Source organism: Falco cherrug, chromosome 18, assembly GCF_023634085.1.
Source record: "Falco cherrug isolate bFalChe1 chromosome 18, bFalChe1.pri, whole genome shotgun sequence".
NCBI classification, from domain to species: Eukaryota; Metazoa; Chordata; class Aves; order Falconiformes; family Falconidae; genus Falco; species Falco cherrug.
The window spans coordinates 3,525,573-3,552,932 of NC_073714.1; the positions used below are offsets into that span (position 1 = coordinate 3,525,573).

General features: G+C 67.6%; 3 protein-coding genes across 7 annotated transcripts; all 3 read left to right on the top strand.

Annotated features, from left to right (window-relative positions):
- The first annotated feature begins 3,815 nt into the window (after window positions 1–3,815).
- Window positions 3,816–12,586, top strand: SORBS3 (sorbin and SH3 domain containing 3). Of its 3 annotated transcripts, none has more exons than XM_055696361.1 (19): window positions 3,816–3,891; window positions 6,566–6,715; window positions 6,831–6,936; window positions 7,047–7,270; window positions 7,351–7,414; window positions 7,485–7,623; window positions 7,709–7,802; window positions 7,889–7,930; window positions 8,056–8,142; window positions 8,911–8,966; window positions 9,926–10,050; window positions 10,131–10,210; window positions 10,297–10,343; window positions 10,496–10,610; window positions 10,688–10,813; window positions 11,234–11,674; window positions 11,780–11,859; window positions 11,948–12,054; window positions 12,141–12,586. In XM_055696361.1, exons 2-19 carry the CDS (start codon window positions 6,608–6,610, stop codon window positions 12,200–12,202), a joined length of 2,103 nt encoding a protein of 700 aa, XP_055552336.1. In that variant the 5' UTR covers window positions 3,816–3,891; window positions 6,566–6,607; the 3' UTR covers window positions 12,203–12,586. The 3 variants fall into 3 exon arrangements, with proteins under 3 accessions (XP_055552336.1, XP_055552335.1, XP_055552337.1); XM_055696360.1 differs by lacking the exon at window positions 3,816–3,891 and adding an exon at window positions 4,514–4,612; XM_055696362.1 differs by lacking the exons at window positions 3,816–3,891; window positions 7,889–7,930 and adding an exon at window positions 4,514–4,612.
- Window positions 12,587–13,931: 1,345 nt separating this feature from the next.
- PDLIM2 (PDZ and LIM domain 2) lies at window positions 13,932–20,335 on the top strand. 2 transcript variants are annotated; one of them, XM_055696373.1, is made up of 10 exons: window positions 13,932–14,060; window positions 15,484–15,590; window positions 16,158–16,309; window positions 16,647–16,716; window positions 16,798–16,889; window positions 16,987–17,032; window positions 18,597–18,751; window positions 19,045–19,190; window positions 19,270–19,375; window positions 19,692–20,335. In XM_055696373.1, exons 2-10 carry the CDS (start codon window positions 15,498–15,500, stop codon window positions 19,885–19,887), a joined length of 1,056 nt encoding a protein of 351 aa, XP_055552348.1. In that variant the 5' UTR covers window positions 13,932–14,060; window positions 15,484–15,497; the 3' UTR covers window positions 19,888–20,335. The 2 variants fall into 2 exon arrangements, with proteins under 2 accessions (XP_055552348.1, XP_055552349.1); XM_055696374.1 differs by lacking the exon at window positions 13,932–14,060 and having other exon boundaries at window positions 15,520–15,636.
- A 1,185-nt stretch (window positions 20,336–21,520) lies between these two features.
- On the top strand, window positions 21,521–25,804 carry C18H8orf58 (chromosome 18 C8orf58 homolog). Of its 2 annotated transcripts, XM_055696376.1 has the most exons (6): window positions 21,521–21,604; window positions 24,429–24,919; window positions 24,991–25,125; window positions 25,222–25,309; window positions 25,391–25,494; window positions 25,573–25,804. In XM_055696376.1, the coding sequence occupies exons 1-6, from the start codon at window positions 21,556–21,558 to the stop codon at window positions 25,654–25,656; spliced, it is 951 nt and encodes a 316-aa protein (XP_055552351.1). In that variant the 5' UTR covers window positions 21,521–21,555; the 3' UTR covers window positions 25,657–25,804. The 2 variants fall into 2 exon arrangements, with proteins under 2 accessions (XP_055552351.1, XP_055552350.1); XM_055696375.1 differs by having other exon boundaries at window positions 25,222–25,494.
- Window positions 25,805–27,360: the final 1,556 nt, after the last annotated feature.

Sequence of the window (27,360 nt, forward strand, 5' to 3'; positions counted from 1 at the left end):
CTTCGCCACCGCCATCGCATACTGCAGAGCCCGTGGCACGTTCCCCTGCGCCCGGCTCTGGATTCGGCCCTTGCTGATCAGTATTTGAGTGGTGGGCGTGCAAGGTGGTCTCCCCTAAGCCAGCATCGCCCCTCGGTCATCCAGCATGCGTCTTTCGGGGGGGTCTTCCACCTACTGCAGACAACTTGGGCTTATCCCGCTGCTGGTTACCTTGTTACAGCGGTGGCTATTCCTCCGACTCCAGAGGAGCCGTGGGCACGTCAGCCTTTCCCGGCAGCTGGAGGGGGTTTGCCAGCTTGTGATAAAGGATTTGGGGAAGGATGGGGTGACGGTGCTGCTTGTTTTTGTAGAGATGTGGCCGGTGGCGAGGCGGCTTTGCTAAAAAGCCCCAGGTTTTGGAAGCGCGTCCCTCCCTCGACGGCAGGGGAGGGAGCATGGTTTCCCCGTAGGTTGGCAGGTAGAAGAACCGAGCGGATCTGGCAGTAATTTTGGAAGGGTGCGCAGTGCTGGAGAGGATGGGGGATGTCCCGGGTGACAGGAGGGTTGCCAGAGGACACCCTTTTCGCGGAGTCGAGGGGTTTGAGGCTTGGATCTGTTTAGCAGGGGCACGTTCTTTTGCTTAAACTTTGACCTGAAGCGAGCGTTGAAAAAGGATTTTGTGAGATTCCTGTTTGGTCGCTTCCCTTCCCCACGTGTCGCTTGAGCCGTGTCCTCTTCTGCCAGCGACTGCACAGAGTAGAAGCAGCAGCTTTCAGAAGCAGATCCCTTGCCAGTTTTTGCTGCTTTTCCAACTAACTATTGTGCTTTTTCTGAGCAAGGGCAGCAGGTGAGCGGGCTTAGCCTCTAATAAGGGATATTTGCCAACCCCTTCTCTGGATCTTGCTGTCTTCCCTTTGTGCTCCGGCCCGAAGCTGCGATTCCAGCGACAGAGGAAAACAGCAACTTTGCAGGAAGCTTTCAAATTGTCTTATAATCATACGTCACTTAATTCCATGCCAGCTATTTAGGAAACCGTATCTGTGAGCAGACCACTGGGTTTTCACAAGAGACTTTTGAGTCACATGCCTCCACTTTTTTTTTTCCCCCTTTTTTTTTTTTTTTCCCTTTTTTACACGCCCACTGCTTTGCAAAAAGTGCGAGATGTTTTGAGCAAGCTTCTCTAACCCCATATGAGGCGTGGGGCCAATTGCCTTTGTCTGTGAGTATTTCTTCTGTTTTTTAACGGCATCCTTTCTGAAACACAGTGAGCCGATGTGTGGTATCTTCCTCTGAGAGCGCAAACCGTGCAAAGGTGCTGCCCGTGCATGTTTGGGCATATTGTTCTGACCCAGGCTGGGAATCTCACCCGAGCAGCAGTTTTAGTCGGGAGCTTTGGGACGGGTGCCGTGGGGGGATGCTCGTACCCCGAGCCTGGCAGCCAGGGGTGGGGGGGATTCAGCAGGGACCGTCCCTTTGCCGAGGGGGTTTTGCTTTGCTTGCGGTTTGTCCCCCAACCCTCTTGCGCTCCAAACCCGTCTGGCCCTTGTGCTTTGTGGTTTGCCACCCTCGCAGAGCACGGGGGGGCTGATGGGGTGAGGAGCCGGGACACCCACCCCCCCTTCCCACCCATCCCTGGAGCTGGGTGTTGCCGAAAATGTCCCCGTGGGTGGTGGGACCGCAGCTTTGCAGCATCCTGGCCCAGGAGGGGCTGGTGCCCGTCGGGGAGGGCGGTTCATGGCTGGATGTTGGTGTCCCCCGGCGGGGAGCCTTGCCCAGGAGGCGTGTGGCAGCCGGCACGTATGGATTCCGTGCTGCCGGGGATCCGTGCTGCCGGGGATCCGAGGCGCAGGCTCCCCTTGCTGTAGCAACGCAGGTGCTGGTCCCCCCCTTCCCTTGATACACGAGTTCCCGAGGGGGTGAGGGGCAGCGATGGGGCTCGTGGGTGCTAATTACCCCCTCGATTAACTAACGCGCATCCGTGCAAACCCCCTCCGCGCTGGCAGCCCTGCCAAGCGCAGCCCCCCGGCTGGCGCAGGAGCTGTGGGGAAGGCAGAGCTTTCCCCGGCGCTGAGCCGAGAGACCCCATCCCCTTTTCCCCAGCTTTTGGGGAAGAGAGTGATGACGAGTTTGGAGCAGAGGCCACCAGCCGCTGCCGAGGTCCCTCACTCATCCCGGCCGAGCGCCCTACCCCGATCCCCACCGCGGCAAAACAAAAAATGCCAGAAATACACAGATTTTTTTTCCCCCCCCCCCTCTTCCTCCTCCTTCCCCCCTCTCCCCTTGCAAAGCCAGCGCCTCGGAGCTATGCATGTCTCAAGACCCCTCATCTCAGAGCTCCCACCCGTCCCTTTCCCTCTCCCCGGCTGCTCCCTGGAGCTTGGCAAACGGGACTCCGGGATCACAAGCCAAGGAGCACGGCCGGCCCCGGGGAAAGCCCGCAGGCTGGCCTCGCAGCCTGGGTTTTTTTGCATGTTATAGCAAGGTGCATGTAACAAGGAGGGGAGTCAGCAATGGGTCGGGTGGTGGGTTGAGTTCGAGCTTTATTTTTAATATTTTTATTTTTTTTTTTTTTTTTTGGCGTTGGGAGAACCTCTTGCTGCCCGTGCCAGCCCGGGAGCCGGTGGCGGCACTCGGGTGCGGATCCCACCTAGCTAGGTGCGGGGGCAGGGATGCGTGGAGGCCCACCGGCCTCTGCCAGGGAGGACCTGAAGCCCCACGGGACACGTGCTGGGTGCAGTGATGGTGATTTTAGGGTTCTCGATGCTGAAGGATCATACGCCCGTTGCCTGGAGACTGCCTCCTTTTTTTTTTTTTTTTTTTTTTCCTTGCTTTTTTTTTTAGTTATGTTTAAAGGAGAAAAAAAATGGTGAAAATGTTATTTATTGGCAGAAATTATTTAATATAATTTCTTTTTTTTTGTGAACAAGGAATGAATTTGTTAGAACTGTCTTAATGTAAATTGGAAGTCATCTTTAAGGCGGAAAAAAAACAAAAAAAAAGTTAAAAATTGACACAGTCACTCGGCTCTGCTGTGGTTTATTTTGGGGCGCACAGGGGTGCCTGGCTCCCGGGGCGAAGGGCAGGGCAAGGTGCCCCCCATGTCTGCTGCTTGGTTTTAGGGTTTCAGGGTCTGGTTTACAGCCACCGCCTCGCTCGGGGCCCCTCGCCAGGGCCAGGGCAGCGCCGGGACGGCGTCTCCCAGCCTCCCCGGCACGTTGGCACTTGTGAAGTCGCTCCCAGGCACTTTTGTTGGAGAGCTCTCGGCTCCCTCTCTTCGCCTCTCCATCCTTCCAGCCGCTGCCTGAGTAAATAACCCTCCTCCCCCTGCCTCCCCGGGTGCCAGGGCAGGAGATGGCTCCGGCACCGCTCCCTGCCCGGCCGCGGAGCTGTGGTGACCCGGCTCCCAGCTGTGGCTGCCATGTCTACCTTCTCCCTTGTGGCACCTCTGCCGTCGAGTTCAGCTCACCATGTGCGACACCTTTGCCATCTCCTGCCCTCGCCGCTGCCCCGCAGGCCTGGTGTGGTGGCCATCTCCGCTCCCAGCTGGCAGAAAGCAGCCCAGGGTGTGACGGTGAAGGGATGCTCCGGCTCTCCCATCCCTTCCCTGAGTGTTCCCCCCAAACGGTGGGGAGCCACCAGCCTGGCACCCAGCGTCGCTGCCCAGCCCTAGGCTCCGGGACCCTTGGCGTGAGCGAGGGGCTGTGCCCGCTGATCCCGGGAGCATCGCTGGGCCCGGCTGCGCGCTCCCGGCTGGCATCGCCGCGCTGAGCAAACAGGAAACACTCGCCCTTTGTTAATCCCGGCCCGAGCTGCGCGTTAAATATTTATCATTGAGCGGAGGAGGCTGGTGCTGGGAGCTGGGCGGGGGGAGGCAGCGACGGCGCCCGAGGCCGCTCACCCACCGAGGGGACGGTGAGTGGGGTCACTGCCGGGGGGGACCTGGCCCCCCAGGGTGGGCTGCAGCGGTGTGGGGTGGCTGGGGCTCCCAGCCCGCAGGGTTCCTTGCCAGTGGGTGCCATGACCTTCAGAGCTGTCACTGGGGGTGTGGTGGGCTGGAGGGGACTGTCACCCCCTTGGAGGGCAGGGATGGGGTCTGGGCTCCCCTCGCAGGGTTTAACCCTTTCCCTGGGTGCCCGTGGCTGTGCCCCCGCTGCCCTCTTTGCCCTTGTCACCCCGGTGGAACCAGCTCCGGTCCCCAAGTTGCTTCCTCCCTGCGGTATCCCCGGCTTGCACCAGTGACGGGAGGAGCGGCCGCATCCCCACGGCTCTCAGTGATGGGAGCCGCGTCCTCGGGGGCCGTGGCAGCGGGCAGCACCCCTGCCCTTGTCCCCTTTGTCCCCTGGGCACAGCATTCGGGCAGCCAGGGCTTGGTGCCACCGGCCCCTTCAATCCCAGCAGCGGCTTCTGGCAGGGGACTGGGTGGCTCGATGGGGACCAAGGGGTGGCTGGTGGCAAAGTCAGCATCCTCCCACGTGAGCTCCCGTGGGGACAGAGGCCTGAGCTCACGTGGGAGCGTGTGGGACAGAGGAAGGGCCGGGGCTGCCCGGTTCCGGGGCTGTCAGCAGTTTTGGGGAGCAGCAAGTAGGAAGCTGCTGGTGGAGGCTGAAACGCGGGCGCTGCCGGAGGGGATAAGGTGGGCTACGGGCACCCGCAGAGCGGGGCATGGCGCTGTCAGATGGGGGTCCCCAATGCCCAGATCTCTGGGGGTCGGAGGGTCACCCCTGGGAAAGCGGGTGGCAGCGGGGATGGGGACTCCGCTTTCACCGTGTCCCCCCCGCTGGGACTCGGGGGGGCTGCGGGAGCACAGACCCCCGCTCCTCATCTCCACCGGGTGCTTCCCATCCTCCCCCAAAACCCCCCTCCAAGCCCCCGGCTCCATCCCGGCGGGGGGCTGGCGTGGGGCTCGCCCCATTCCGTAAGCGGGGGCCGGGTGTGCGGGAACGCGTGCGCGGGGCGTGGGATGAGTTCAGCCTCTTGGCTTCCCTCCCTGGATCCCAGCCCTGGAAATGTCACTGGAAACTCTGAATGGGCCGGCCCCGCTCCAGAGCGGGGAGCACTGGGGGGGGCGAGCGCACCCCAGGGGGGCTGGGGCACGTGGGGACCCACTGCCGGGTGGGTGGCGGCTGCTGACCCAACTGGGGGATGCTCTTGGGGGGTTCTGGCCACCGGCCGCCCATAATGCGCTGAGCCCCCCCCCCCCCCCCCCTTCTCCTTCCCCCGGCAAAGTTTGCGCCGTGCATTTCTCCTCCCTGCTGCTACCACAGCTCCGTCCTGCTCGCCGAGGGGCTCCCCCGCCCCCCCCCCCGGCTGGCAGCACCCAGGAGGTAAGAGCTGGCTCGGGGGGCCAGCGAGGAGGGGGGTGACCGATGGGGACCTGCTCCCGGGGGGGCAGGCTTTGGGGGACAGTCCGTGGGAGCAGGATGGGGCTGAGCCCTGGGGGGCCGCGGGACGGCGGTGTGCTGGGAATGGAGCGGCTGTGGTTGGGGTGCCCGGGGGGGGGTGGGAAGCCTGCACCCCCCTTTCTGTGCCCTGGGGCAAGCTGTTCCCAGGGCCTCAGTTTCCTCAGGGTGGTGATAACCGTTAATTACAGCCTGGCACTGTCAGGACCAAGGAGCTGAGGGGTCCCCAGCCCCATCTGCCCCATGCATGTGGCACGCAGAGCACCGTGCCGGGCTAGCAGCCCCCCAGCAGCACTGTTGGCCCAATTTGAGGAGGGGTCTGCGCCGTGCTGGGCTCTGGCAGCAAGTCGTGCAAGTCCCATGGGCAATGCCCGGCGGGGCTGGAGATGCTGGGGGATAAGCACGGACACCGGTGTCCCCCAAAGGTTCCCAGGGCTGCTCCTCCCCCACTGATGCAGCCCCCCCATCTCCCCGCAACGGTGTCGGGGGCCGTTACGGGGGTCCCGTGCCCCCCAGCTGCCCCCTGCCCCCAGCTGCAGCCCTGGCATGGGGTGCAGTGGTGAGTCATGGCTCATCACGCTGCCGGCGGGGTGGTGCTGGGCTCGGCCGCACATTCCCTCTTCCCTCCTTCCCTCTCCCTCCCTGTTTGCGCTGCAGGGTGGGGAAATACTTCTGCCTCTTCGTGTTGCTCAGCCCCGGGGAGCTCGGCCCTGGCGGCTCTCCCGGTGTGGCACTGCCCAGCGCTGCCATGTGCCCGGGCAGGAGGGCACCGGCTGCATCCCACCATGCCGGGCCGGGATGCTGGGACGATGGGCAGATGGCTCAGCCATCGCCCTGTCCCACCCAGGGGGGCTGGATCCACCTGGAATGGGGAAAGGGGCCGGGTGGTCCGGATTAGGCCGTGGCGGGGTTGAGGCTGCGTGGAGAAGCCGTGCCAGGGCTGTTTCTGGCCAGGAACAGCCATATCCCCCCTGCCCCACCAGGATCCTACAGCTGGGGACGGTGCCACGGTGGCTGTCACCCTGCCACAGTGTCCCCTGCGCCTCTAAGTAACAGAGGACAGTCCCTGGCGGTGGGGATGGGGGTGCCCCGGAGCCCCCCAGCTCTCTGGCGAAGCCCGGTGAGATGAAGGTGCATCCCGCAGATGGGGATGGGACCCACCGTGAGCGCAGCCCCTTTCCCCGCAGGGCACGGGCAGCCCCTGAGCACCGTCCGGGCAACCCACGGCCATGGCGGGCCAGCTCCTGCCCCCCGATGCTGGCCAGGCTCTGGGCACGGAGGACGTGCCCCCCTTCCACCCACCACTGCAGGTGCCCCCACAGCCGACGGCAACACGGGTGAGTGGGCCCAGGGGCTGCTGCCGTGTGCCGGGGGGGTCTGGGGAGCTGCTCCACCTCCATCCCTTGGCCGCCGCCACATCGTCCCCGCGCCAGCCCCCTCCTTGTGCCGCAGGTGCCCGTCATCCGCCACCGTGGCTCCAACACACTGAATTTCGACTTCCACGACCCGGAGACCCGTGGCACGGCCGAGCGTGGGCAGCCAGCCCCCAGGAGCTCAGGTACCTGCCCCGAGCATCCCCTGGGGACATCCCCAGGGGGCATCCCCGGGGGGCATCCCCACGGCGCTGGGCAGAGGGCAAGGGCTCACCCTCGCCCGCCTCACCCCCAGCGAGCGACTGGTACCAGACCTGGCCGGCCAAGGAGGCGAAGGCACCCAGCACCTCCGTGCCCACCAGCCCCACGCCCGGCCCTGGAGCTGCCCCTGCCTGTGCCCGGCCACCAGGCTGGTCGGCCACCTGGACCAAGGACAGCAAGCGGCGGGAGAGGCGCTGGGTGAAGTATGACGGCATCGGGCCGGTGGATGAGACAGGGATGCCCATCGCCTCGCGCTCTGTGAGTCGAGGGCACAGGGCTGGGTGTCCCCCCCCCTCCCCACCGTGTCACCCCCTCACCACCCCACCGTGTCCCTGCAGAGCGTTGACCGACCCCGCGACTGGTACCGCAGCATGTTCCGGCAGATCCACCGCAAGCTGCCAGGTGAGTCCCGCTGCCACGACACGGCACGGCGTGGCACGGCACCCACTCACCTCCTCCTCCATCCCCACAGAGCTGGACTGGGACACCCATCGCTGCCCCACAGGTAGGCTCAGTCCCTCCCCCACCAGGGTGCCTCCATCCCTCCCAGAGCTGCGGAGGAAAGGGCCGTCACCAGTTGAGCCCCCCAGCATGCCCAACGGGGTGGACTGGTGAGTGCAGCACTTCAGTGGTGCCCAGTGGGGTGCCCGTGGGGTGGGGGGCTGCAGGGGGCTGAGCTCCTCCTGCTCCCCACAGGACCAGCTGGGGTGACACCGGTGCCATCGCAGAGCCCGGCAGCATTTTTGACTACGAACCGGGGAAATCCTCAGTGCTGGAGCAGCCGTGGCAGGTAGGCACCCCCAGCAGCCCCGGCGCGGAGGGGGCTGGGGGGCACCGCGGTGTGTGCGCCCCTAACCAGCCCCTTGCCCTTCCCAGCCCCCGGCAGCGGTGCCACCGGCGCGGGCTCAGTCCATCGAGGTAAGCTGCCCGCGGCGGGTGGGGGGCAAGGGGGGTGGCAGCGGGGGTCCCTGTGCCCGCGCCGCTGGGATGGGGGGGGTGGGCAGTGCCAGCCTTGCTGCCACAGCCGCGTCCTGCCCGCGCAGGTGCTGCTGGAGCGGGAGCTGGAGCAGCTCAGCGAGGAGCTGGAGAAGGACATGAAGGCCATGGAGACACGCCGGCACCCCCGCCAGGTACCCCGCGGCCCCTGCCCGCCCCCGCCAGCCTGCACCCCTCATGCCTCCCTGGGCTGGGTGACCCTGAAGGGACCTACAGGGCTGACGGTGTGTGCATCCAGCTGTGCACACATCCAGCTGGGCACACATCCAGCTGCGGGCGCGGCCTTTGGGCACGGCTTGAACGTGCGCGGGGCAGGACGCATGCAGGGCTGGATGCGTGCACGGCTGGATGTGTGCATTGGTGGCTGGATGCATGCATAGCTGGATGGGTGCACATCTGGATGCACGCAGGGCTGGTTGCAGGCAGGGCTGGATTCATGCACGGCTGGATGTGTGCACGGCTGGCTGGATGCTGCACATCTGGATGCATGCACGGCTGGATGAGTGCACGGCTGGATGCACGCACAGCTGGATGTGTGCATGGCTGGATGTGTGCATGGCTGGCTGGATGCTGCACATCTGGATGCGTGCACGGCTGGCTGGATGCTGCACATCTGGGTGCATCCACGGCTGGATATGTGCACGGCTGGCTGGATGCTGCACATCTGGATGCACGCAGGGCTGGATGCGTGCCCAGCTGGCCGGTGGCGTGTGGCCGTGGCCGTGGCGTGGCCATGACCGTGACCGTGGCCGTGGGACGCTAGGACCCTGTCTGGCCTCGCCGTCCATCCAGCGGTTATTGGCCTGCACAGCCGGGAGCTGGACTCCCTCGCTTCCCGCCGAGGCTCAGCCTCTTGGATGATTAATTTTTCTCTCCCACCCCCTCCCGCTCCTCTCCGGCAGAGCTCGGCGGCTGCTCCCACCGCTCGCTCCCCTGCTCCGGCCTCCCCGGCGGCTCGGTGAGTAGAGCCGGCTGCTCCCTGCACCCCAGCCCCCCAAATCCCACTGCCCCGGCACCCCACTCGAGGCGAGGGACAGCGGCGAGACGGAGCCCCACGGCAGGGGGATGGTGGGAGGGATCGTCCCTCCAGCGTCCCGGCTCCCATGGCGGGGTGGGGGTCCCCACGCGTCCCCCACGGAGGCCCCCGTGGCACTGCTGGCCCCCTCCACGTCCTGCCACGGGTGGGGGACCCTGGCGCCGGGCTGGCTGCCCAGTGGGTGGGACGGGGACAAACTGGGACTGACCCTTTCCCCCGTCCAGCCCGTGCCGGGACACCGTGTCCCAGGGTTTGGCTCGGTCCCAGGGGAGGTGACGGCACTTGGATTCTCAGCGCTGTGTCCCTATGTCCCCGCTGTCACCGGCACAGGGAGGGGATACCTGTGCCGGCGGGTGACCCCAGGATGGGGTGGGCACCCCAGGACATCCCCACGGCCCCGTGTCCTGCCCCGGCAGCGGGTGGAAACCAAACAAACAAGGGCTCCGCTTCTTGTAGGACCTACCGTAACCCCCCAGGGGTGCACATGGGGGATGGAGGGCTGGCTGCCCCCCTGCCTGCCCCCCTCTCCGGGCTGGGGGGGCGGAATTTGGGCTCTTTAAGTGCCCCCAGGAGCGGAGTTATCCATTAGCCAGGCGGCCCTCCTCGGTGCTCGCCTGCTCCTCGCTTCCTGCTCCGCAGCAGCCGGGACGTGCCGCTGGCAAACTTTGGACCCGTCTTGCCTGGCTGCCTCTGAGACGAGACGCTAGAGAGGCACCGCGGGGGCCCCCCACATCCTGCTCCTGGGGGACCCCCACACCCTGCTCCTGGGGGACCCCGGGGTCCTGCCCCCCAAGGGCAGCGGGGTCGGGAGCATGGAGGGTGCATGGCAGCGGGGCTGGATGTGGGGCTCAGCCCTGCCCTGAGCCACCGTCACCCCGCAGGAGCCCCCTGTCACCCCACCGGCTGCAGAGCCCCCCCGGCACCCACTGCCTGCCCGCCAGCCCCGGCATGGAGCGGGGTGGCCTGGGGCTGGCCAGTGACCGGAGCCGTGCCGCCCCCGGCAGAGGTGAGCCCCCACACCCGAGCCGTGCCGTGCCATGGGGCACCCCGTGCACCCGCCGGCCGGTGACACCCCCCTCTTTGCAGACACCCTGAGGCCAGGGACCCTCCCCAGCCTGTCCGACATGGGGGACCCCCCCGAAGCTGTCAGGAGGGAGGAGAAGAAGGTGAGGCTGGGACGGTGCCATCCCATATGGGCTGGGGGATGGCTGGGCTGGGGGAGCCCCCCTGTGACCCTCCTCTCCCTCCCCAGATGAAAGCCGCTCGCCTCAAGTTCAACTTCCAGGCTGAGTCACCCAAGTAAGTGGTGGGACTTCTGGGGGTCCCTGCCATGCCACCGGTCCCAGGAGCCCTGGGATGTGGGGTGGCCATGGCAGCCAGGCTGGGGGGGGGGGGGGTCGGTGCCCCCCAGGACCGGTGCGAGCAGTGTCCCTGAGCACCAGTGCTTGCAGGGAGCTGACGCTGCAGAAGGGGGACATCGTGTACATCCATAAGGAGGTGGACAGGAACTGGCTGGAGGGCGAGCACCACGGCCGCGTGGGCATCTTCCCCTCCAACTACGTGGAGGTGAGCCTGAGGGATGGAGAAGGGGCAGCCGGGCTCGGAGAGCCTGGTGCTGACCCTCACCCATATCCCCCCACCAGATCCTGCCCCCCACGGAGGTGCCCAAGCCCATCAAGGCACCCACCATCCAGGTGTTGGAGTACGGCGAGGCCCTGGCGCTCTACAACTTCCGAGGGGAGCTGCCCGTCGAGCTCTCATTCCGCAAGGTAACCACCGTGCCGTGCCATGCCATGCCATGCCGTGCTGTGCCGTGCCGTGCCGAGCCGTGCCGTGCCATGCCATGCCATGCCGTGCCATGCCATGCCGTGCTGTGCCGTGCCGTGCCGAGCCGTGCCGTGCCGTGCCATGCCATGCCGTGCCATGCCATGCCGTGCTGTGCCGTGCCGTGCTGTGCCGTGCCGTGCCGTGCCATGCCGTGCCATGCCATGCTGTGCCCTGCCATGCCGTGCTGTGCCGTGCCGTGCCGTGCCGTGCCGTGCCGTGCCGTGCCATGCCATGCCGTGCCGTGCCGTGCCATGCCGTGCCATGCCGTGCCATGCCATGCCGTGCTGTGCCGTGCCGTGCCGTGCCATGCCGTGCCGTGCCGAGCCGTGCCGTGCTAACACATCCTCTCATCCCATCGGCAGGCCGAGCGGATCTGCCTGGTGCGGCGGGTGGATGAGAACTGGTACGAGGGGCGTATCTCCGGCACCAGCCGTCAGGGCATCTTCCCCGCCACCTACGTGCAGGTGCTGAAGGAGCCACGGGTGAAAGCCACCACCGAGGACTTCCCACCCTCGTCTGCCTCCCCCAGCCCCCGGCCCCCGGCTGGCTCCCCATCCCTGCAGCGCTCGCCCGGTCCCCGGGGCCCCCCACTTTCCACCGGCTCCCCCCGGGCAGCAGAACGGGGTCCCGGTGAGGCTGGTGGGTGCCCGTCCTCACCCCGCTACCTTGGCTTTGCCTTCCCCCCTTCCCCAAAGCTGCCCCGCACCGGCACCCTGAGCCCCTCACCGGCCCCCACCGGTCCCCTGCACCCTGCGGCCACCCATCCCCAGGAGCCCTGGTGCTCAGCCTGGTCCCCCGAGCAGGTGAGTGACCCCCCCCACAGCCCCCAGCCTCAGCACCGTGTCCCAGCACCTCTGGGGATGTGGGTGCTGCCCTATAACGCTGCACCCATCCTCTCCCCCCTGCAGTGCGCAGCCCCGAGGGCACCCACCAGCATCCGCCCTGAGCCCGCCCCGTCCTACAACGGCTCTGAAATCCAGTGGACCCCGTAAGTATGGCCAGGAGCGGCACCGTGGCACGGTGTCCCCACGCGGGACCCATGGTGACATGGGCTCTGCCCACGCTGTGTCCTGCAGGTACCGGGCGCTCTACCAGTACCGGCCCCAAAACGCTGACGAGCTGGAGCTGCTGGAGGGGGACCGGGTGGATGTCATGCAGCAGTGCGACGATGGCTGGTTCGTAGGTACGTGGCCACCAGGCTGGGGACAAGAATGGGGACAGGTTGCCACCATGGCCCCTCACCACCTCTCCTTGCCTTTATCCCCCCAGGTGTGTCCAGGAGGACGCAAAAATTTGGCACTTTCCCTGGCAATTACGTGGCACCAGTGTGACCCACGGCGCTGAGAAGAGGAGCCCGGAGGGAGGTGTGGGGCGGGGGGCTGCCCCCTGTCCCACCTCGGCCACCCTGCATCCCTGCCGTGTCCCCTCCACGTCCCCCTATGGGGACAAAGTGCCTCCAGCTCCCTCCCGCCCCTATGGGGCTGCCTCTAACAGGGACCAATCCCCCCTGCGTGGGGGTCTCCCCCAACCCAGTGCCTTAACCCGACCCCTCCTCACGGCTGCCCGGTGCCTTGTCACCCACCACGCTGGTGGCCACCCCTCTGCCATGGTCTCCAGGTGGTGCTGGGGGGGTCCTGGCCGGTGCCGTGTCCCGAGATGCTGGTGCAGGACCCACGTTTGCTTCTTGTCCATCATTAAAGTTCAGCTCAGCCCGAGCCAAAGCCCAGCCTGGTAGTGCCGGGGTGGGGGGCAGCTGGTGGGACGGTGCCCATGGGGAGATATGGGGTGGGGGGCACAGGACATGGCGTGGGGCGGCACAGTGGGGCTGGGGTGGCCCTGCTGGTGTTGGGATGCTGCGTGGTGGTGACACTGTGGGGCTGCAGTGCCGTGCAGGGTTACAGCGCTGCGGGGGGCTGCAGGGGTGGGGGGCTGCATGGGGACATGTGGGGCAGCAATGGTGCCGGGGGGCTGCATGGGGACATGTGGGGATTTGCAGTGGTGCATGTGAGGTTGCAAAGGGACACGTGGGGCTGCAAGGGAGCATGTGGGGCTGCAACAGTGCCAATGGGGGGGGTGGGTGCAAAGTGGGGTGTGGGGCTGCAGCGGTGCCTGTGGGGGGCTGCAAGGGGTGCAAGGGGGCATGTGGGGCTGCAGCGGGGCATGTAGGGGTTTGCAGTGCTGCAGGTGAGGTTGTAATGGGACATGTGGGGCCACAGCAGTGCCCATGGGAGGTTGCAAGGGGGCATGCAGGACTGCACAGGGCTACCAGGGCGCATGGGGCCAAAGCTGCACACACAGCAATGCTGTGCAGGGCGTGATGCTGTGCGGGGTGTGATGCTGTGCGGGGTGTGATGCTGTGCAGGGCAGTGATGCTGTGCAGGGCAGTGATGCTGTGCGGGGCAGTGATGCTGTGCGGGGTGTGATGCTGTGCAGGGCAGTGATGCTGTGCGGGGCAGTGATGCTGTGCGGGGCAGTGATGCTGTGTGGGGCAGTGATGCTGTGTGGGGCAGTGATGCTGTGCAGGGTGTGATGCTGTGCGGGGTGTGATGCTGTGCAGGGCAGTGATGCTGTGCAGGGTGTGATGCTGTGCGGGGTGTGATGCTGTGCAGGGCAGTGATGCTGTGTGGGGCAGTGATGCTGTGCGGGGCAGCGATGCTGTGCGGGGCAGTGATACTGTGCGGGGTCTGATACTGTGCGGGGCAGTGATGCTGTGCGGGGCAGTGATGCTGTGCGGGGTGTGATGCTGTGCGGGGCAGTGATACTGTGCGGGGTCTGATACTGTGCGGGGCAGTGATGCTGTGCGGGGTGTGATGCTGTGCGGGGTCTGATACTGTGCGGGGCAGCGATGCTGTGCGGGGTGTGATGCTGTGCGGGGTCTGATACTGTGCGGGGCAGCGATGCTGTGCGGGGTGTGATGTCCCGGGGGGGCTACGTGGTGCCGTGGGGCATCCCCCCGGCCCGGCCCCGTTTCCCGGCCCTCCCGCCGCCCCGGGCCGTGCCGTGCCGAGCCTGCCCCGCTCCGTGCGCCCCGTCGGGGCGGCCGTGCCCGCAGACGGCGCTGCGGAGCTGCCGCCCGGCCCGGCCCGGCCCCGTCGGGCTCCGCCGGCCCCTTCCGAGGGGGAGGCGCCGGGGCCGGGGCCACGCTCGGCTCCGCCGCCCCACGGGGCCGCCCGGCTCGGCCGCCCGCCGGTGAGTGCGCCCGGGGGGGGTGCGGGGGGCACGGAGCGGGCCGGGGGGGGGGGGCTGACCCGGGATGCCGCCGGTGCGGGGGGGGCATCCCTCGGGGATGCAACCCCGGGGGTCCCAGTACTGCTCCACCGGGCAGGGGAACGGGAGGGAGCGGGCAGCGTGTCCCGCGAGTGTGTCCCCATGGCCCCCCATGGCCCCGTGTCCCCTGGCATCGCCTGTCACCCGCCGTCACGCCTCGTGGGGTGCCAGGCGGCACTGCCAGCCGCCACTGCCACAACAGCATCGCTGCGTGCCAGGCGGAGCAGGGACCGAGGTGGGGTGCAGGGAGCGAGGCGGGGGGCAGGGGCTGCAGGAGGGGGAGGGCTGTTGGGGGGGCTCTGGGGGTCGTGTTCAGCCGGCTGTCGGGGTCCTCAGCATGGCAGAGCTCGCTGCCCAGGGATGCTGAGCGGGCTGGCGGTGGGGAGGGGGTTTGGGGTTTGCGCCGGGTGCGGTGAAGCCCAGCCCAGGAAATTCTTCCAGGCAGCCTCTCAAGCCCCTCTTTGTGCGCTTGGGATTTTTAAAATGCCTTCCCCGGCGGTTGCGGGCAGGGTGCTGAGCTCCTGCAGCCACCCTGGGGCTGAGCCGGCAGCATCTGGCCCGGCTGCGGCGGGACTGGATGGGGCTGGAGTGGTGCAGAGCAGCTGGGCAGGGGGCAGGGATGCAAGACGTGACATTTAGGGGAGGGGGCTGCCCCTTCCTATAGATCCCATCGAAGCCAAGGGCTGCCGCGCTCACCGGGGTGCCACGGGGACCCCGTGCTACCCCGGGGACCCTCAGCATCCTTCACCCGCATGGCTTTGCCGCAGGACAAGGGGCTTGGGGTGGGGGCTCTTGCAGCCGTGCCGCGTGCCCGGACCCCCGCCGCGGTGAGCAGCAGGATCCGTCCCTCGCCGGCCACTGGCTGCCCCCACAGCCGCGGCCTCTCCAAACCCCACTGGCTTGGCCTTGCCACGCCGCGCCGCGGTGCCGGCCTCGCTGCCAGGGCTGAGCCGCTTTCCTGCCTTGCACAAGGCCGGGGGGCAGCGGGGTGACCTCGTCTGCCCCATCCCGCCGCAGCCGGGACCACCTCATCCCTGGTGGGGGGGCAGCAGGGGAGGAAGCCACCAGCCTTCGCCGGGGGCACCAGGGGCAGCAAGAGGAAGCGGCGGTGGCTGCCAGCACCCTGCGACGGCACGAGGACGCGGGTCCCCTCCCCGGAAGGAAGGCGCTGCCGGTCTCCATCAGTCCCGTGCTGGGGACCCTCGGGGTGCAGGGCTGGGGGCTGGGGGGGTGCAGTGGGGACGGGGGGAGGCCGCCGGTGGGTGGAGGAAGGAGAGGGCTCTCCTCCGCCTCGTCCCCTCGTCCCCCTGAGGTTTGCTGACACCACGGCTGCCTGCCCGCCCAGAGCCACCCGCTGCCATGCCAGTGACGGTGACCTTGGCCGGCCCGGCCCCTTGGGGCTTCCGCATCACCGGGGGAAGAGACTTTGGGAAGCCCATCGCCGTCTCCAAGGTAAGAGCCCCCCACGCACTTTGGGAAGCCCATCACCCTCTCCAAGGTAAGAGCCCCCCACATGCCCCCTGGCCCCAGGGAGGGCTGCGGGATGCCAGGCGGGCGCCGTAGCCTGCTTCAGGGAGCCAATCCTGTTTACTGTCCTTGAGGGATCCTGCTCCGTGGGAACGGCCCCACGGCAGGCGACGGTGCCTGCGCGGGGGCTCACGCTGCCCCTGGGCTGGGCAGGGCTGGGCTGGGTTTCCGACTGTTGTTACCGTGGCCATGGTCCCCCCCTTGCTGGTGCACGCCCCAACAGAGGGTCTGGCATTGTTTTGGCAGGGCCGTGAGGACCCCGGTGGGTGGGAGCATCCCGTGGGGTGGGATCTGGGGACTGGCATGGAGCTGGCTGCGCCCAACCGTGTGCCGGGACCTTGGCCATGGTGATGCACGAGGGCTGCATGAGGGGATGCTGCACCGCTTCCCTCTGGTGTGCACGGGGTGGAGGGGTGGCTGGGGAGGGGGCTCACTGCTCCAGTACCTCCCAAATAACACCGGGGCTGTCCCCATGTCCCCTTCTCTGTGGAGGTGACGGAGCACGGGAAGGCGGCTGCGGGTGGCCTCCGGCTGGGGGACATCATCGTCAGCATCAACGGGGAGAGCGCAGCCGAGATGCTCAACGTGGAGGCGCAGAATAAGATCAAGCAGAGCCCTGGGCAGCTCCAGCTGCAGGTGGAGAGGTGGGTGCTGTGACGGCCGGGGTGGCAGCCCCACTGTCCCCATGCGGGCTGGGGTCCCCAGCCAGGCCTGTGCCGGTTGTTTTTCCCTTCCAGCAACTCTTGGGGTTGTGCCATCCCCCCAGGAGCATGTCTTGGCTCTGTAATTAGAGAGTCAGGCGGTAACGAGGCCAGGCAGCCCTGGCAGCCGTTACCTGGCTGACTGGTCCCAGTTGGGGGCCTGGAGCTGCTGCCTCTTGCCGCCTCCCCGGGGGGCTGCAGGGAACGGTCACGCCTGGGTGCACGGGGGCTGCGTGTTCCTGGGGCTGACGCAGGACCCCCAACCTCCCTTGGTTCCCAGGTCCCCGATGCCACCTCCCAGCCACACGAACGGGGACACCTCACCGGAGAGGCTGGCCGCACGCTTTCAGGTGAGCCCCGGGCAGCCCCCGCACACCCTGGACCCCCACCCAGGGCTGGTTTCAGCCGCTGGCATCTCCCTCCCTCCCCAGGATGGGCTGCGGATGCAGGAGGAGAGCCAGGGCACCCTGAGAGCCTCCTACTCCAGCCCAGCATCCCTCAGCCGCCCGCTCAGACGCAGCAGGTAAGGCCGGACCCAGCTGCGTGTGGGGCTGAGGGGGTGGGCAGGGGTCTGGGCATGGCCAGGGACTCTGCTGATGGGCTCCATCCTCTCCCTCCAGCTCACAGCCCCTGGAGGAGGAGTTCGCCTGTCCCAGCCTCTGCCAGGTGAGCAGGGAGCTGGGGGGCTGTGTGGGGTCAGGCAGAGATGCTGGGGGGTGCACTGTCACCCTCTGCAACCCAAACCGTCACCTTTGCACCCCCCAGAGTCACCCTTTGCAACCCAAACCGTCACCCTTTGCAGCCCCATTGCCACATCATCACCCAGCCCCACTCTGCCTGGGGGACCGCGTCAGTGCCGGTGCCGCCGGGACCCCCCCGCCGCGCTGGCAGGCACCCCTGCACCCCGCGGGCACCGGCACACCTGGCCGGGGATGGTTTTGCTCGCTCCTACCCGGCGCCTTTTGGCAACGGCGCCAGCCTGGGGAGGCCAAACCAGTTTGGGGAGGCAAGGCCCTGCGCCCGCGAGCCCGCGGCACTGGGGTGTTGGCAGGGCTGGGACCCACGGCTCGGTGCACCCCCAGCAGCACCCACCGCGCTGAGATGCCCGAGGAGCGGGACCGGGATGCTTGGGAGGTGGGATGTCTCCCCCACCACCCGGAGGGGTCCTGGGATGCCTATGGCCACCCCATCCCTCCCCGCTGCGGTTTTGGGCGGCTGCTGCCCCCCCCCGCAGGGCAGCCGCTGGCTCCGGGGTTGATGTCTCCCTCCTCTCCTCCCTCCCCGCTTTCTTTTTTCTTTTTTCGTGTTTTTCAAGCCCAAATTGGGAAGCGCGGTGGGAGCAAGGCCCTTCCCAGCTGCCTTTGGCCGCGGCCCCGGCCACCCCTTGGCTCCTCCGGCCGCCCGCTCCCTCCTTCCTCCCCAGCCCAATTCTTTGCTTCGGTGCCAGCCCCAGGGGGGGTCCCTCCCTGCCCCAAAGACCTCCGCCGCGGGGCTGGGGCTGTGCGGGATGCCGTGCCCAAAGCCCCCTGCCCCAGGGGGCGGCGGGGGGGTGGGCTGCCCTTGACCGGCGCTTTCCATCCCACCCCAGGCGGGCTGGCGCTGGGTGCCGGCGGGGCCAAGGCCAAGGCCAAGGCGCCTGGCTCCACCCGTGCCTAATTTTAGCTCGTCCCTCGCCTGCTCGTGGCCCCGCAGGACCCCGCTGCTGTACTTGCTCCCTCTCCGCGGGGTCTGGGCAGGGGGGTCCTCGTCCCCGTCCCCGGTTTGCATCTGCGTGGCTGCTGCTCCCGGGAACATCGGCTTCCACTTAGCCGGGTTTCGCCCTTCCTGCCTCGCCAGGGCTGCTAAGCAGGAGCAGATGCTGGAGAGGGGACGGGCGCAGGCGCAGGGTTACTGGGGTGGGGAGCAGTGGGGGTGCTGCCCCTGCCCCTCCGCGGGGTCCCGCTGGTCCCAGCTTGGGAGGAGAAGCAGCGGCCCCCGTGCCGAGCCGTGGAGCATCCCTGCATCCCTCCTGGGAGCAAGGTGGGGGGCCCACCCCTCTTGAAAAAAGCCCCCACGCCAGGTCCGGGTGTCCCCAGGGTGCCGGGGAGGAGCGGGAGGGTCTGCAGGCACCCTTCCCTTCGAGCCGCCATGCTTGCCCCCCGGCCTTGGGACGTGCTGGGGGGCTGCTGTGGCATCCCCCCACCCAGCCCCAGCCCCCCGCACCCCTCCAGCATCTCTCTCCCCTTGCCAGAAGCGAGGAAGCCTGAGCCACCAGAACAGCCCCCCGGGGTCGGTCCTGCCTGTACCCCCCTGCCCACTCTCACCGGGGCTTGGGGTCCCCCCGACCCCCTGGGAGACATGCAGGGAGCAGCACCGCTCTGGGCCCTCTCCCAGCCCCTGCAACAGGTATGGAGCGGGCTCAGGGCTCGGGGTGGGGGGACACAGAAGCAGGGAAGCCCCCAGCCCCGTGCACCCATCCTGGTGTGGCAGCCCCGCACCCAAGGGTGCACGCTGGGTGCTGTTTTGCCGTGCAAAGGGTTAACCCACCCGCGAGGCGTGGGAGGGCCGGGCAGGCTGGGGCAGCTCCCCAGGGTGGAGAGAGCAGGTGGTGGGGTGCAGCCCCACGAACCCAAGCGTCTGGGGGCTGGGATCCCCCCCCCCTCCCTTGCATCCCCCCACCCCGGGGTGCTGTCCCCCAGCCTGGGTTCGGAGCCGGCCATGCGGCGCTTGGAGGAGGATTCCGAGGTCTACAAGATGCTGCAGGAGAACCGGGAGCTGCGGGCGGCCCCACGGCAGTCCAGCACCTTCCTCATGCTGCAGGAGGCCCTGGAGGACGAGGGCGGAGGTGAGGGGGGTACTGGGGGACATGGGGGGGGGTCTGGCCAGGGGGGTGGCGGGATCCTGATGGCCTCGTCTCCCCGCAGCTGGACTTACAGCCCCTTTTCCCAGCCGGCTCTCACCCAGCACCCGCAAGCCCGTGGCCGGTGTCCAGAAGCTGCACGTCTGCGAGAAGTGCGGCAGCACCATCGCGTGAGTGGGGCTGGGGGCTGGGGGGGGCCTGGGCAGGATTGGTCCCTGCCATCACGCCCAGCAGGGAGTAAACGGGCCTGATCCTGGGGGGACACAGGGTGCCCCGCTGATGTCCCCCTCCCTGTGGATCTCAGGGGGGGACACGGGGTGCCCCCCACCCTGTGGATCCTGGATGGGACACAGGGTGCCCCGCTGATGCCCCCCTCCCTGTGGATCTTGAGGGGGACACGGGGTGCCCCGCTGATGCCCCCATCCCTGTGGACCCTGGGGGGGACACGGGGTGCCCCGCTGATGCCCCCCTCCCTGTCTTGCCCAGGACGCAGGCAGTGCGGATCCAGGACGGCCGCTACCGGCACCCATCCTGCTACGCCTGTGCCGACTGTGGTCTCAACTTGAAGATGCGGGGTCACTTCTGGGTGGGCGATGAGCTGTACTGCGAGAAGCACGCCCGCCTGCGCTACCAGGGCACTCTGGGGGGGCCCGCCACCCCCCCTGTATCCCCCCACTCCTGAACCCCAGGCACTGGCACATTGCAATGGGGACCTCGCCGCCCGCATCCCCCCATGTCCCAGGGGGGCAGCATGCACCCCGTCCCCCTCCCCAGAATGCCCCCCCAGCCCCGCTGCTTTGGTAGCGTGGGGGTCTGTGGGAGGGGAGGCATTGGGCTGGGGCTGTGGGCATCACCAGGCTGTGGATGGATGGGGGGGGGGACACACACACTGCAGCCGCCCACCTTTGCCCTTGCTGTGTCAGTGTGTGTGATGAGCTGGGTTGGTTCTCAGCCTGCGCTGCAGCGGTTGCACATGCCTGGGGACACAGCAGGGACACGGGGCGGGTGGGGGGGGGGGCACAGGGACGCCATCGCACTTAGGTACCGGAGAGGGGGCTGGCACCGCTTTGTACACTGACTGCAAAGAGCTTCTCTGAGATATTAAACCAGATCTCTATATAAATATAATATATATTTGCTCCGCTCCCATGTCTGGTCTGTGCGGGGCTGGGGGAGGGCAGGCAGCCCGTGCCCTCCCTGGGGGCTGGGGGCAAGTGGGCTTCCCCCCCAGCCCCAGGGTGCAGGACCCCCCAGCCCTCCTGCATGCGCCCCTAGCAGCAGTGGGGAGCTGGAAGCAACCCCCCCAGCCCGGGGGGAGGCTCCAGGGCTTGGCAGGGTGCAAAGGGGCTGCAAAAGGTGCAAAAGGGCAGGGTGCAAAGGACCCCACGCAGGGGTCCGGTGCCCTGGTGATGCACAGGGATGGGTGCCAGCTGCTCCCGAGGTTCCCCGTGGGGCTGGAATGTCCCCTCCCTGCTCCGGGTGTCCCTGGGAGGTGTCAGGGATTTATTGCAGGTTGTTGGCCAGGGCCTTTGTCCTGCTGAGGCCCAGGTGGGCTCTTATCACCGCTCCCCACCCTGCGTGCCTGCCTGCACGGAGAAGGGCTTTGCGGTTATCTGGGCTTTGCAGTTATCGGCAACTCCTCGCCGAGTCTGGGGGAGAACCAGCCCCTTCCCACGTCCCCCCGGCAGCAGGGTCAGGCAGCATCCCTGCTCCCCTCGCTGTCCACACTGGGCACGGTGGCATCCCTGCTCTGCTGCCCCATGGGTGCTCGGGGTGCGCCGCAGCCCCCGTGTACCCTGAGCTCTCACCATCCAGGCACCGAATCCCCCGGGAGGGCTCAGCCCCCGGCCCAGGCACCCACCAGGGGGTCCCTCAGCCCCCAGCCCCTATCAGGTAGGGGTCAGGCAGGCCGAGAGCCCCCGGCCTGCAATCCCTCCGCGCTGTCGGCACACGGTGGCTGGACTGAAGCATCCCCAGGGCAGGAGGGATGGAGGTGGTCCAGCCTGGCAGCGTGCCCGCAGGGGAAAAAAAAAAAAAAAAAAAAAAGAATAATAAATGCTTCTCCCTCGAGAATGGGGGGCGGGAGCCACCACCCTGGGCTAACACAGCCCCGGGCTGGGCTTGGGGGCAAAGGTGTTGCCTGGGTAGGGGGCGGCCCCCCCCCCCGCCCCGCCCCGGGGCTGAGCCGCCCCTCGGAGCTGCCCTATAAAGCGGCGGAGGAGCAGCGGGGCCGCTGCCGTCGCCCTGCCCTGCCCCTGGTGCAGCCCTGCCTCCCTCCCCGGGTCAGCCACCCCCCGTTCAGCTCCCCCCCGGTGCAGCCCTGCCCGCCCCCGGGGCGTCCTGCCCGGGGATGCTGCGCCGCCGGGGAGTCTTCAGCGTGGAGCCGCTCTGCGGCCGCGGTGAGTCGGTGGTCCCCGGGGCTATGGGGGACCCCCCACCATGTAGCTGGGGGGGGGGGGGCGTTGTCCCTGGGGTCTGGGCTGGATTTGGGGTCCTCTGGTGCCCCCAGCCTGTGATGCTCGTGCTGGAGGAGATCCTCAGGGATTCCCTGATTTGTGTTGTCTGTGCTGGAGGGGGAGCCCTGGCACCCCCCAGTTTGTGTTGTATGTGCTGGAGGGGGACCCTGGGGGTCCCTGGTACCCCTGTTGGTGGTGTCTGTGCTGGAGGGGGACCCTGCTACCCCTGTTGGTGGTGTCTGTGCTGGAGGGGGACCCTGCTACCCCTGTTGGTGGTGTCTGTGCTGGAGGGGGAGCCCTGGCACCCCCCAATTTGTGTTGTCTGTGCTGGAGGGGGACCCTGGGGGTCCCTGGTACCCCAGTTTGTGTTGTCTGTGCTGGAGGGGGAGCCCTGGCACCCCCCAGTTTGTGTTGTCTGTGCTGGAGGGGGACCCTGGGGGTCCCTGGTACCCCAGTTTGTGGCGTCTGTGCTGGAGGGGGAGCCCTGGCACCCCCCAGTTTGTGTTGTCTGTGCTGGAGGGGGACCCTGGGGGTCCCTGGTACCCCAGTTTGTGGCGTCTGTGCTGGAGGGGGAGCCCTGGCACCCCCCAGTTTGTGTTGTCTGTGCTGGAGGGGGACCCTGCTACCCCTGTTGGTGGTGTCTGTGCTGCAGGGGGGGTCCCTGGCACCCCCGAATTCACGCTGTATGTGCTGGAGGGGAGCCCTGGGAGTTCCTGGTATCCTCCACTTCATGCTGTCTGTGCTGGAGGGGGACCCTGGGGGTCCCTGGTACCCCAGTTTGTGGCGTCTGTGCTGGAGGGGGAGCCCTGGCACCCCCCAGTTTGTGTTGTCTGTGCTGGAGGGGGACCCTGCTACCCCTGTTGGTGGTGTCTGTGCTGCAGGGGGGGTCCCTGGCACCCCCGAATTCACGCTGTATGTGCTGGAGGGGAGCCCTGGGAGTTCCTGGTATCCTCCACTTCATGCTGTCTGTGCTGGAGGGGGACCCTGGGGGTCCCTGGTGCCCATAGTTTTTGCCCCTCTTGCTGGGAGGGGCCCAGGGTGCTGGCTGTGCTGGGAATTCAAACTAGGTTTTGCCTTCTAGTGTTTGGGCTGGTGGGGCTGAGCCTGCAGCAGGGCTGAGCCCCCTGGGACCCGTGTGCTGTGCGGGGGTCCCAGGAACCCATTCCCCAGTGCTATGTGCCCCCCGCCCAGGCTGTGCTGGGAGCCCCCTCCAGCAGCAAAGCTGGGGGGTGTGGGGGGTGCTGGGGGGCCTGAGCTGGAGCTGCAGGCTCAGGGGGGGACTCCCACGGAGGCGGTTTGAGTTCTCACGGTGATGGGGACCCCCCTGCCCTGCCCTTTGTCACCCAGTGGGGCTCTGAGCCTTGGTGAAATCCCTGCGGTGGCGAGGCAAGCGTGGTGGCCCGGGGGCAAGCAGCCCCTCAGCACGGCACGTGGGGCCACCCAGTGCAGCCGGTGGCCGTGGGGCACGTGGGCTCCCGTGGCCATGGGGCGCGTGGGCTGCGGGCTGCGGCAGCCGGCCGTGCTGGGGCGGAGGGGCTGCCCCACGGCATTGCTGGCATTCATGTGGCCGCTGAACGGCTGGATTGTCCGCCAGCTGGCCACGACCTCCTGGTGCTGGCCGCTGTGCCGCGTGGGCACCGGTGTCACCAGCCCACGAGGGATGCGCGGCGAGCGGCTGCAGGATGTGCGGATGCGCAGGGGTAGGAATGTGGGACCACCGGGGACCCTTGGCTGGTGAATCCCACCCCTGAGCGGGCTTTCCCGAAAGCGGTGGGATTCATCCAGCACCTGGTTGCCTGCTGGCACCCAAATAACCCTCTCGCCTTCCCAGTTGGGGCGGGAAGGGAGCCCTTAACCACCGGTCCAGCCAGTATCGCCGATCCCAAATCCTGAAAGGAACCAGTTGGGAACCAGTCCGGTAATGAGGTGCCTCTGGATACGGGGCCCGTCGCCGGCTGGGGTGGCTATAAAAGGGAGCGCTGGGACGCGCGCCCGGCAGTCGGCTCCAGCTTTCGGCGATGTGGGGTGGCTCCCGAGCCGTCTGGAAAAGGAGGTTCAGCTGCTGTGAGTGCATGTGGCAGGGGGGACCCCCAAGTAGGGGCTCGCTGGGGGCGGGTGGGCAGCTCTGCACCCTGAGCTGGGTGTCCCGGAGGTGCCGAAGCTTCGCGCCTCGCTGAGCCCTGGCTGGGAAGCGGGGGCGAGTGGTCTGCACAAGGAGGGCCAAGACCCCCGCCCATGGGCTGCGATCCCACCAGGAGCTGCAGGGTGATGGTGGTCCCATCCTGGTGGTGACGCTCCCCTGGCTGCAGGGATGAGCGTGAGGAGCTGGTGGTCCCATCCTGCAGCCATCCCATGGCGGGGGGAGGACGGGTGACACGCTGCCGTGTCCTGGGTGGGCTGGCACCCAGCCGGAGTGTGGCGAGGGGAGGGCAGCGCTAGTGAGCCCCAGGTTGGGGTGAGGGTCGTTGTTGCTCCCCCTGGGCCACCTGGGAGCGGGGGGGGGGGGCTGGGGGCGGGGCGTGCTTCTGGGGCGCAGTGACACACGCTGCTGTCCTACGAGCATCCCCTGCTGCGGGGACCCTCCGGAGAGGGGTCCTGGGCAAGGGGCGCTGTAACCCCTCATGGCAGCAGGGAGGGCAGCCTTTTGGGGGGCTGGAGAGGCTGGGAGGGGTGGTGGTCCTGGGCATGCAGGGGTGGTGAGCACCCCGTCCTGCCTTTGCCTGGGGACCCCCACCCGACACCCCCCCGGCTCTCCTTTGCCCCACAGATGGTCCCTGGGAGACAGCGGAGAGCTGCGTGGTGCGCACCTCCGCCAGCGTGTACCGCCGGCTGCAGGAGAGCCCCCGGCAGCCCCCGGTGGGGATGAGCGCCTGGGGACCTCCCGTGCCGCCCCCCCAGTCCCCCGGCAGACCCCCGGCGGGCGGGCGTCTCCTGGAGTCGGAGGACTCCGGCGTGGAGATGGCCAGCAATGACCACTCGCCCTCCACTCCCCTGGGCTCTGAGAGCAGCTTCTCCCTTGACGGCTTCCCCCGGGAGAAGACCCCCCTTGGAGAGGAGCGGGGCACCGAGCCCCCCCGCCCCCCCCGCAGCCGCTCGGCCAGCAAGAAGCTGGTGCAGGCGGTGCAGCGCAGCAGGAGGCAGCGGGCACCCGGCCGCTGCCCACGCCAGCTCGGCCGGCGTGGGATGGACCTAGGGATAGAACCGGCGCGGGACCCCCGGGAGCCAGAGAAACCCACCATGGAAGACCCTGAGGGAGCGGTGCGTGGCGGGGAGCGAGCGGCTGGGGGGGCTCGTTGGCTGGTAGCCTTCAAACAGCCGTTTGCCCGCAGGCCGTGCCGGGGCAGGGGCTGCGGTACCTGGAGCACGTCTGCCAGATGCTGGAGCGCCTGGCCCGGCTGCAGCAGGACAACCGGCTCCTCCGGCAGCAGGCGACCGATGGCCGGCACGCCCGCCCTGACACCACGGTGAGGGCCGGGAGGATGGGGGGGGGGGCGGGATACGGACACGGGGAAGGTGGTGGTGGGGGTCCCAGCTCAAACCGTGCCTCTCCTCACCCACAGCCCACCCAGGAGCTGCCAGGGCGGGATGCGGCTGCGTGGAGGGGTGAGGGGTTCCGGCCGCGCTCCTGCTCGGACAGCCAAGCGCCAGGTGAGTGGGGTGGGAGGTGGGGGGAGGGGGCTGTGCCCAGCCAGACCCCCACACTGCCTTTGTGTCCCCCTCCCCACACAGCACCCGACGCCGGGCTGTGCCGGAGGACGTGGGGGCACTCTGCCAGCTCCCCCAGCCTGCTGGACCCCCCCGAGAGCAGGGCGTGCGCCCCGGCACCTGACAAGGTATGGGCTGGGGGGCGGTGGGGTGAGGTGGGGGGCCACCCACGGACACCCCCCCCTCACTGACTGTCTCCCCAGCAGGACGGCCGCTCGCACTGGGGCCGGGTGAAGGTGCTGCTCACCCGCCTGACCCGCCGCTCGCTGCGGGGCGGTCGATGCAGGTAGGGCTGGCGGGGGAGGGGGGGTTCTGCTCCGGCCGCCCCTGGATGGAGGAGCTGCATCACACCTACTGCATCACACCCCACTGTATGACGTCACGCCCACCCGGGGCCGGTCCCCGGCCCGGCACCCCCCCACTCTTCTTTATTTTTAATTTCCCCCCCCTCAAATAAAACCTTTTCACTGCCAAAGAGGTGGCTCTGTGCGAGGTGATGTGCCGTTGCACAGTGATGTTGGCCCTCCGGGGGGGGGGGTGGGACGGGCTCCAGGGGGATCCTACTGCTTCAGGGAGTGGGGTGGGGGGTGATAAGGCTTGTCCAGACCCCCCTGCTCCCCACAGAGCTGCCACCGCGGGTGGGTGGGGAGGGGGCACCAGGGATCCCCACCGGAGCTGGGGGATGCTCCCAGTTGCATGGCAGGTGGGGAAGGAGCAGCGGAGTGCTCCTTGGGGTGGGCAGCAGCTGGTGAGGGTGTTGGGGGGGGGGGGGGGACGGGACACACACGACACGGAGCTCGGGGGTGGTCTTCCAGCTCTGGTGAGGAGGGGGCCAGGCCGGGGGATGGTGTGCTGTGGTGCTGGTGGAGCCCCTCATCGTGCCGTCGGGTCTGTGCGGCGAAGGCCCATGTACCGCAGGTGGGGAAGATGCTGGTGAAAGCTGCCAGGTGCCCTCCCACCAGGTACCCCATTATCCCCTCTGTCCCCCCCCTTTTTCCTGGTCATTTCCTACCGTGACTTGTTGGATTTTTCCCTCCCCAGCCCGGGCCATCCCTGTCAGCATCCTTGGAGCCCGGCTGCGCCACCCTCCTGCATCCCACTGCTCCTTCCCGGGGGACGCGAGTGCTCATCCATAATGCGGGGCTGGAGGGGTGGCAGGGGGTCTCTGGCGGTGACCCCAGGGAAGGATGGAACCTCTCCCCACCACCCCTGGCCACTCACCTGAGCCACCCGGGGCGAGGACCCAGTGACTCGGGTGGATGGCAATGACGGGGATGTGTCCCTCAGATGATGTGGGCATCTGGGCAGCCCCCTCCCCTGCTGCCCTGTACCACCTGTGCCTTTTGCAGGTGCTCTGGCCACACAGTGATTTTTTTTTTTTTTTGGGGGGGGGGGAGGGGGATATTTATGGTTGGACAGGATCCCCCTGGTTTCTGGAAGTCTGGGGGCAGCCAGCGCGGTGCTCCCACACCACATGTGTGGGGACTGCTTTTGGGTGAGCCCCAGTGCTCTCGGTGCAGTTCCCTGCCTTCAGCCCCTTCGGCAACACCAGGAAGATGGTACAGCAGCATCTGGCTGCCCCGCAGCTTCTCCCACCTCTGCCTGGGCTGGCTGGCTGCTGTCCCCTTCACCGGTGGCACCTCAACCGCTTCCTGGTGGCTGGCCCCGAAGAGGATGCTGAGGCCGCTCTGGATGATGCCGATTCTGCTTTTGGGGCCGAGGTGAGGAGGAGGGAGGTCTGCTCTCAGCGCCCCCAGATCACCTGGCGCAAGGGAAGGCTCCCGAGCACCCGCCAAAGGAAACAGAGGTGCGGACCCAGGTGTGTGCTGGTCTTGGCATTCCCAGCAAGGGTTAATTCACCCCATTTTGGGGGAAAGCCCTTCCGTTTGGCAGTATGCTGTTATCTGCGCTTACTGCTGGACTGGTGTGGGATGGCATCTGCCACACCTGGCTGTTTCTTGTCCCCAAAGGCAAAAGGGACTTTAGGGAGGAAA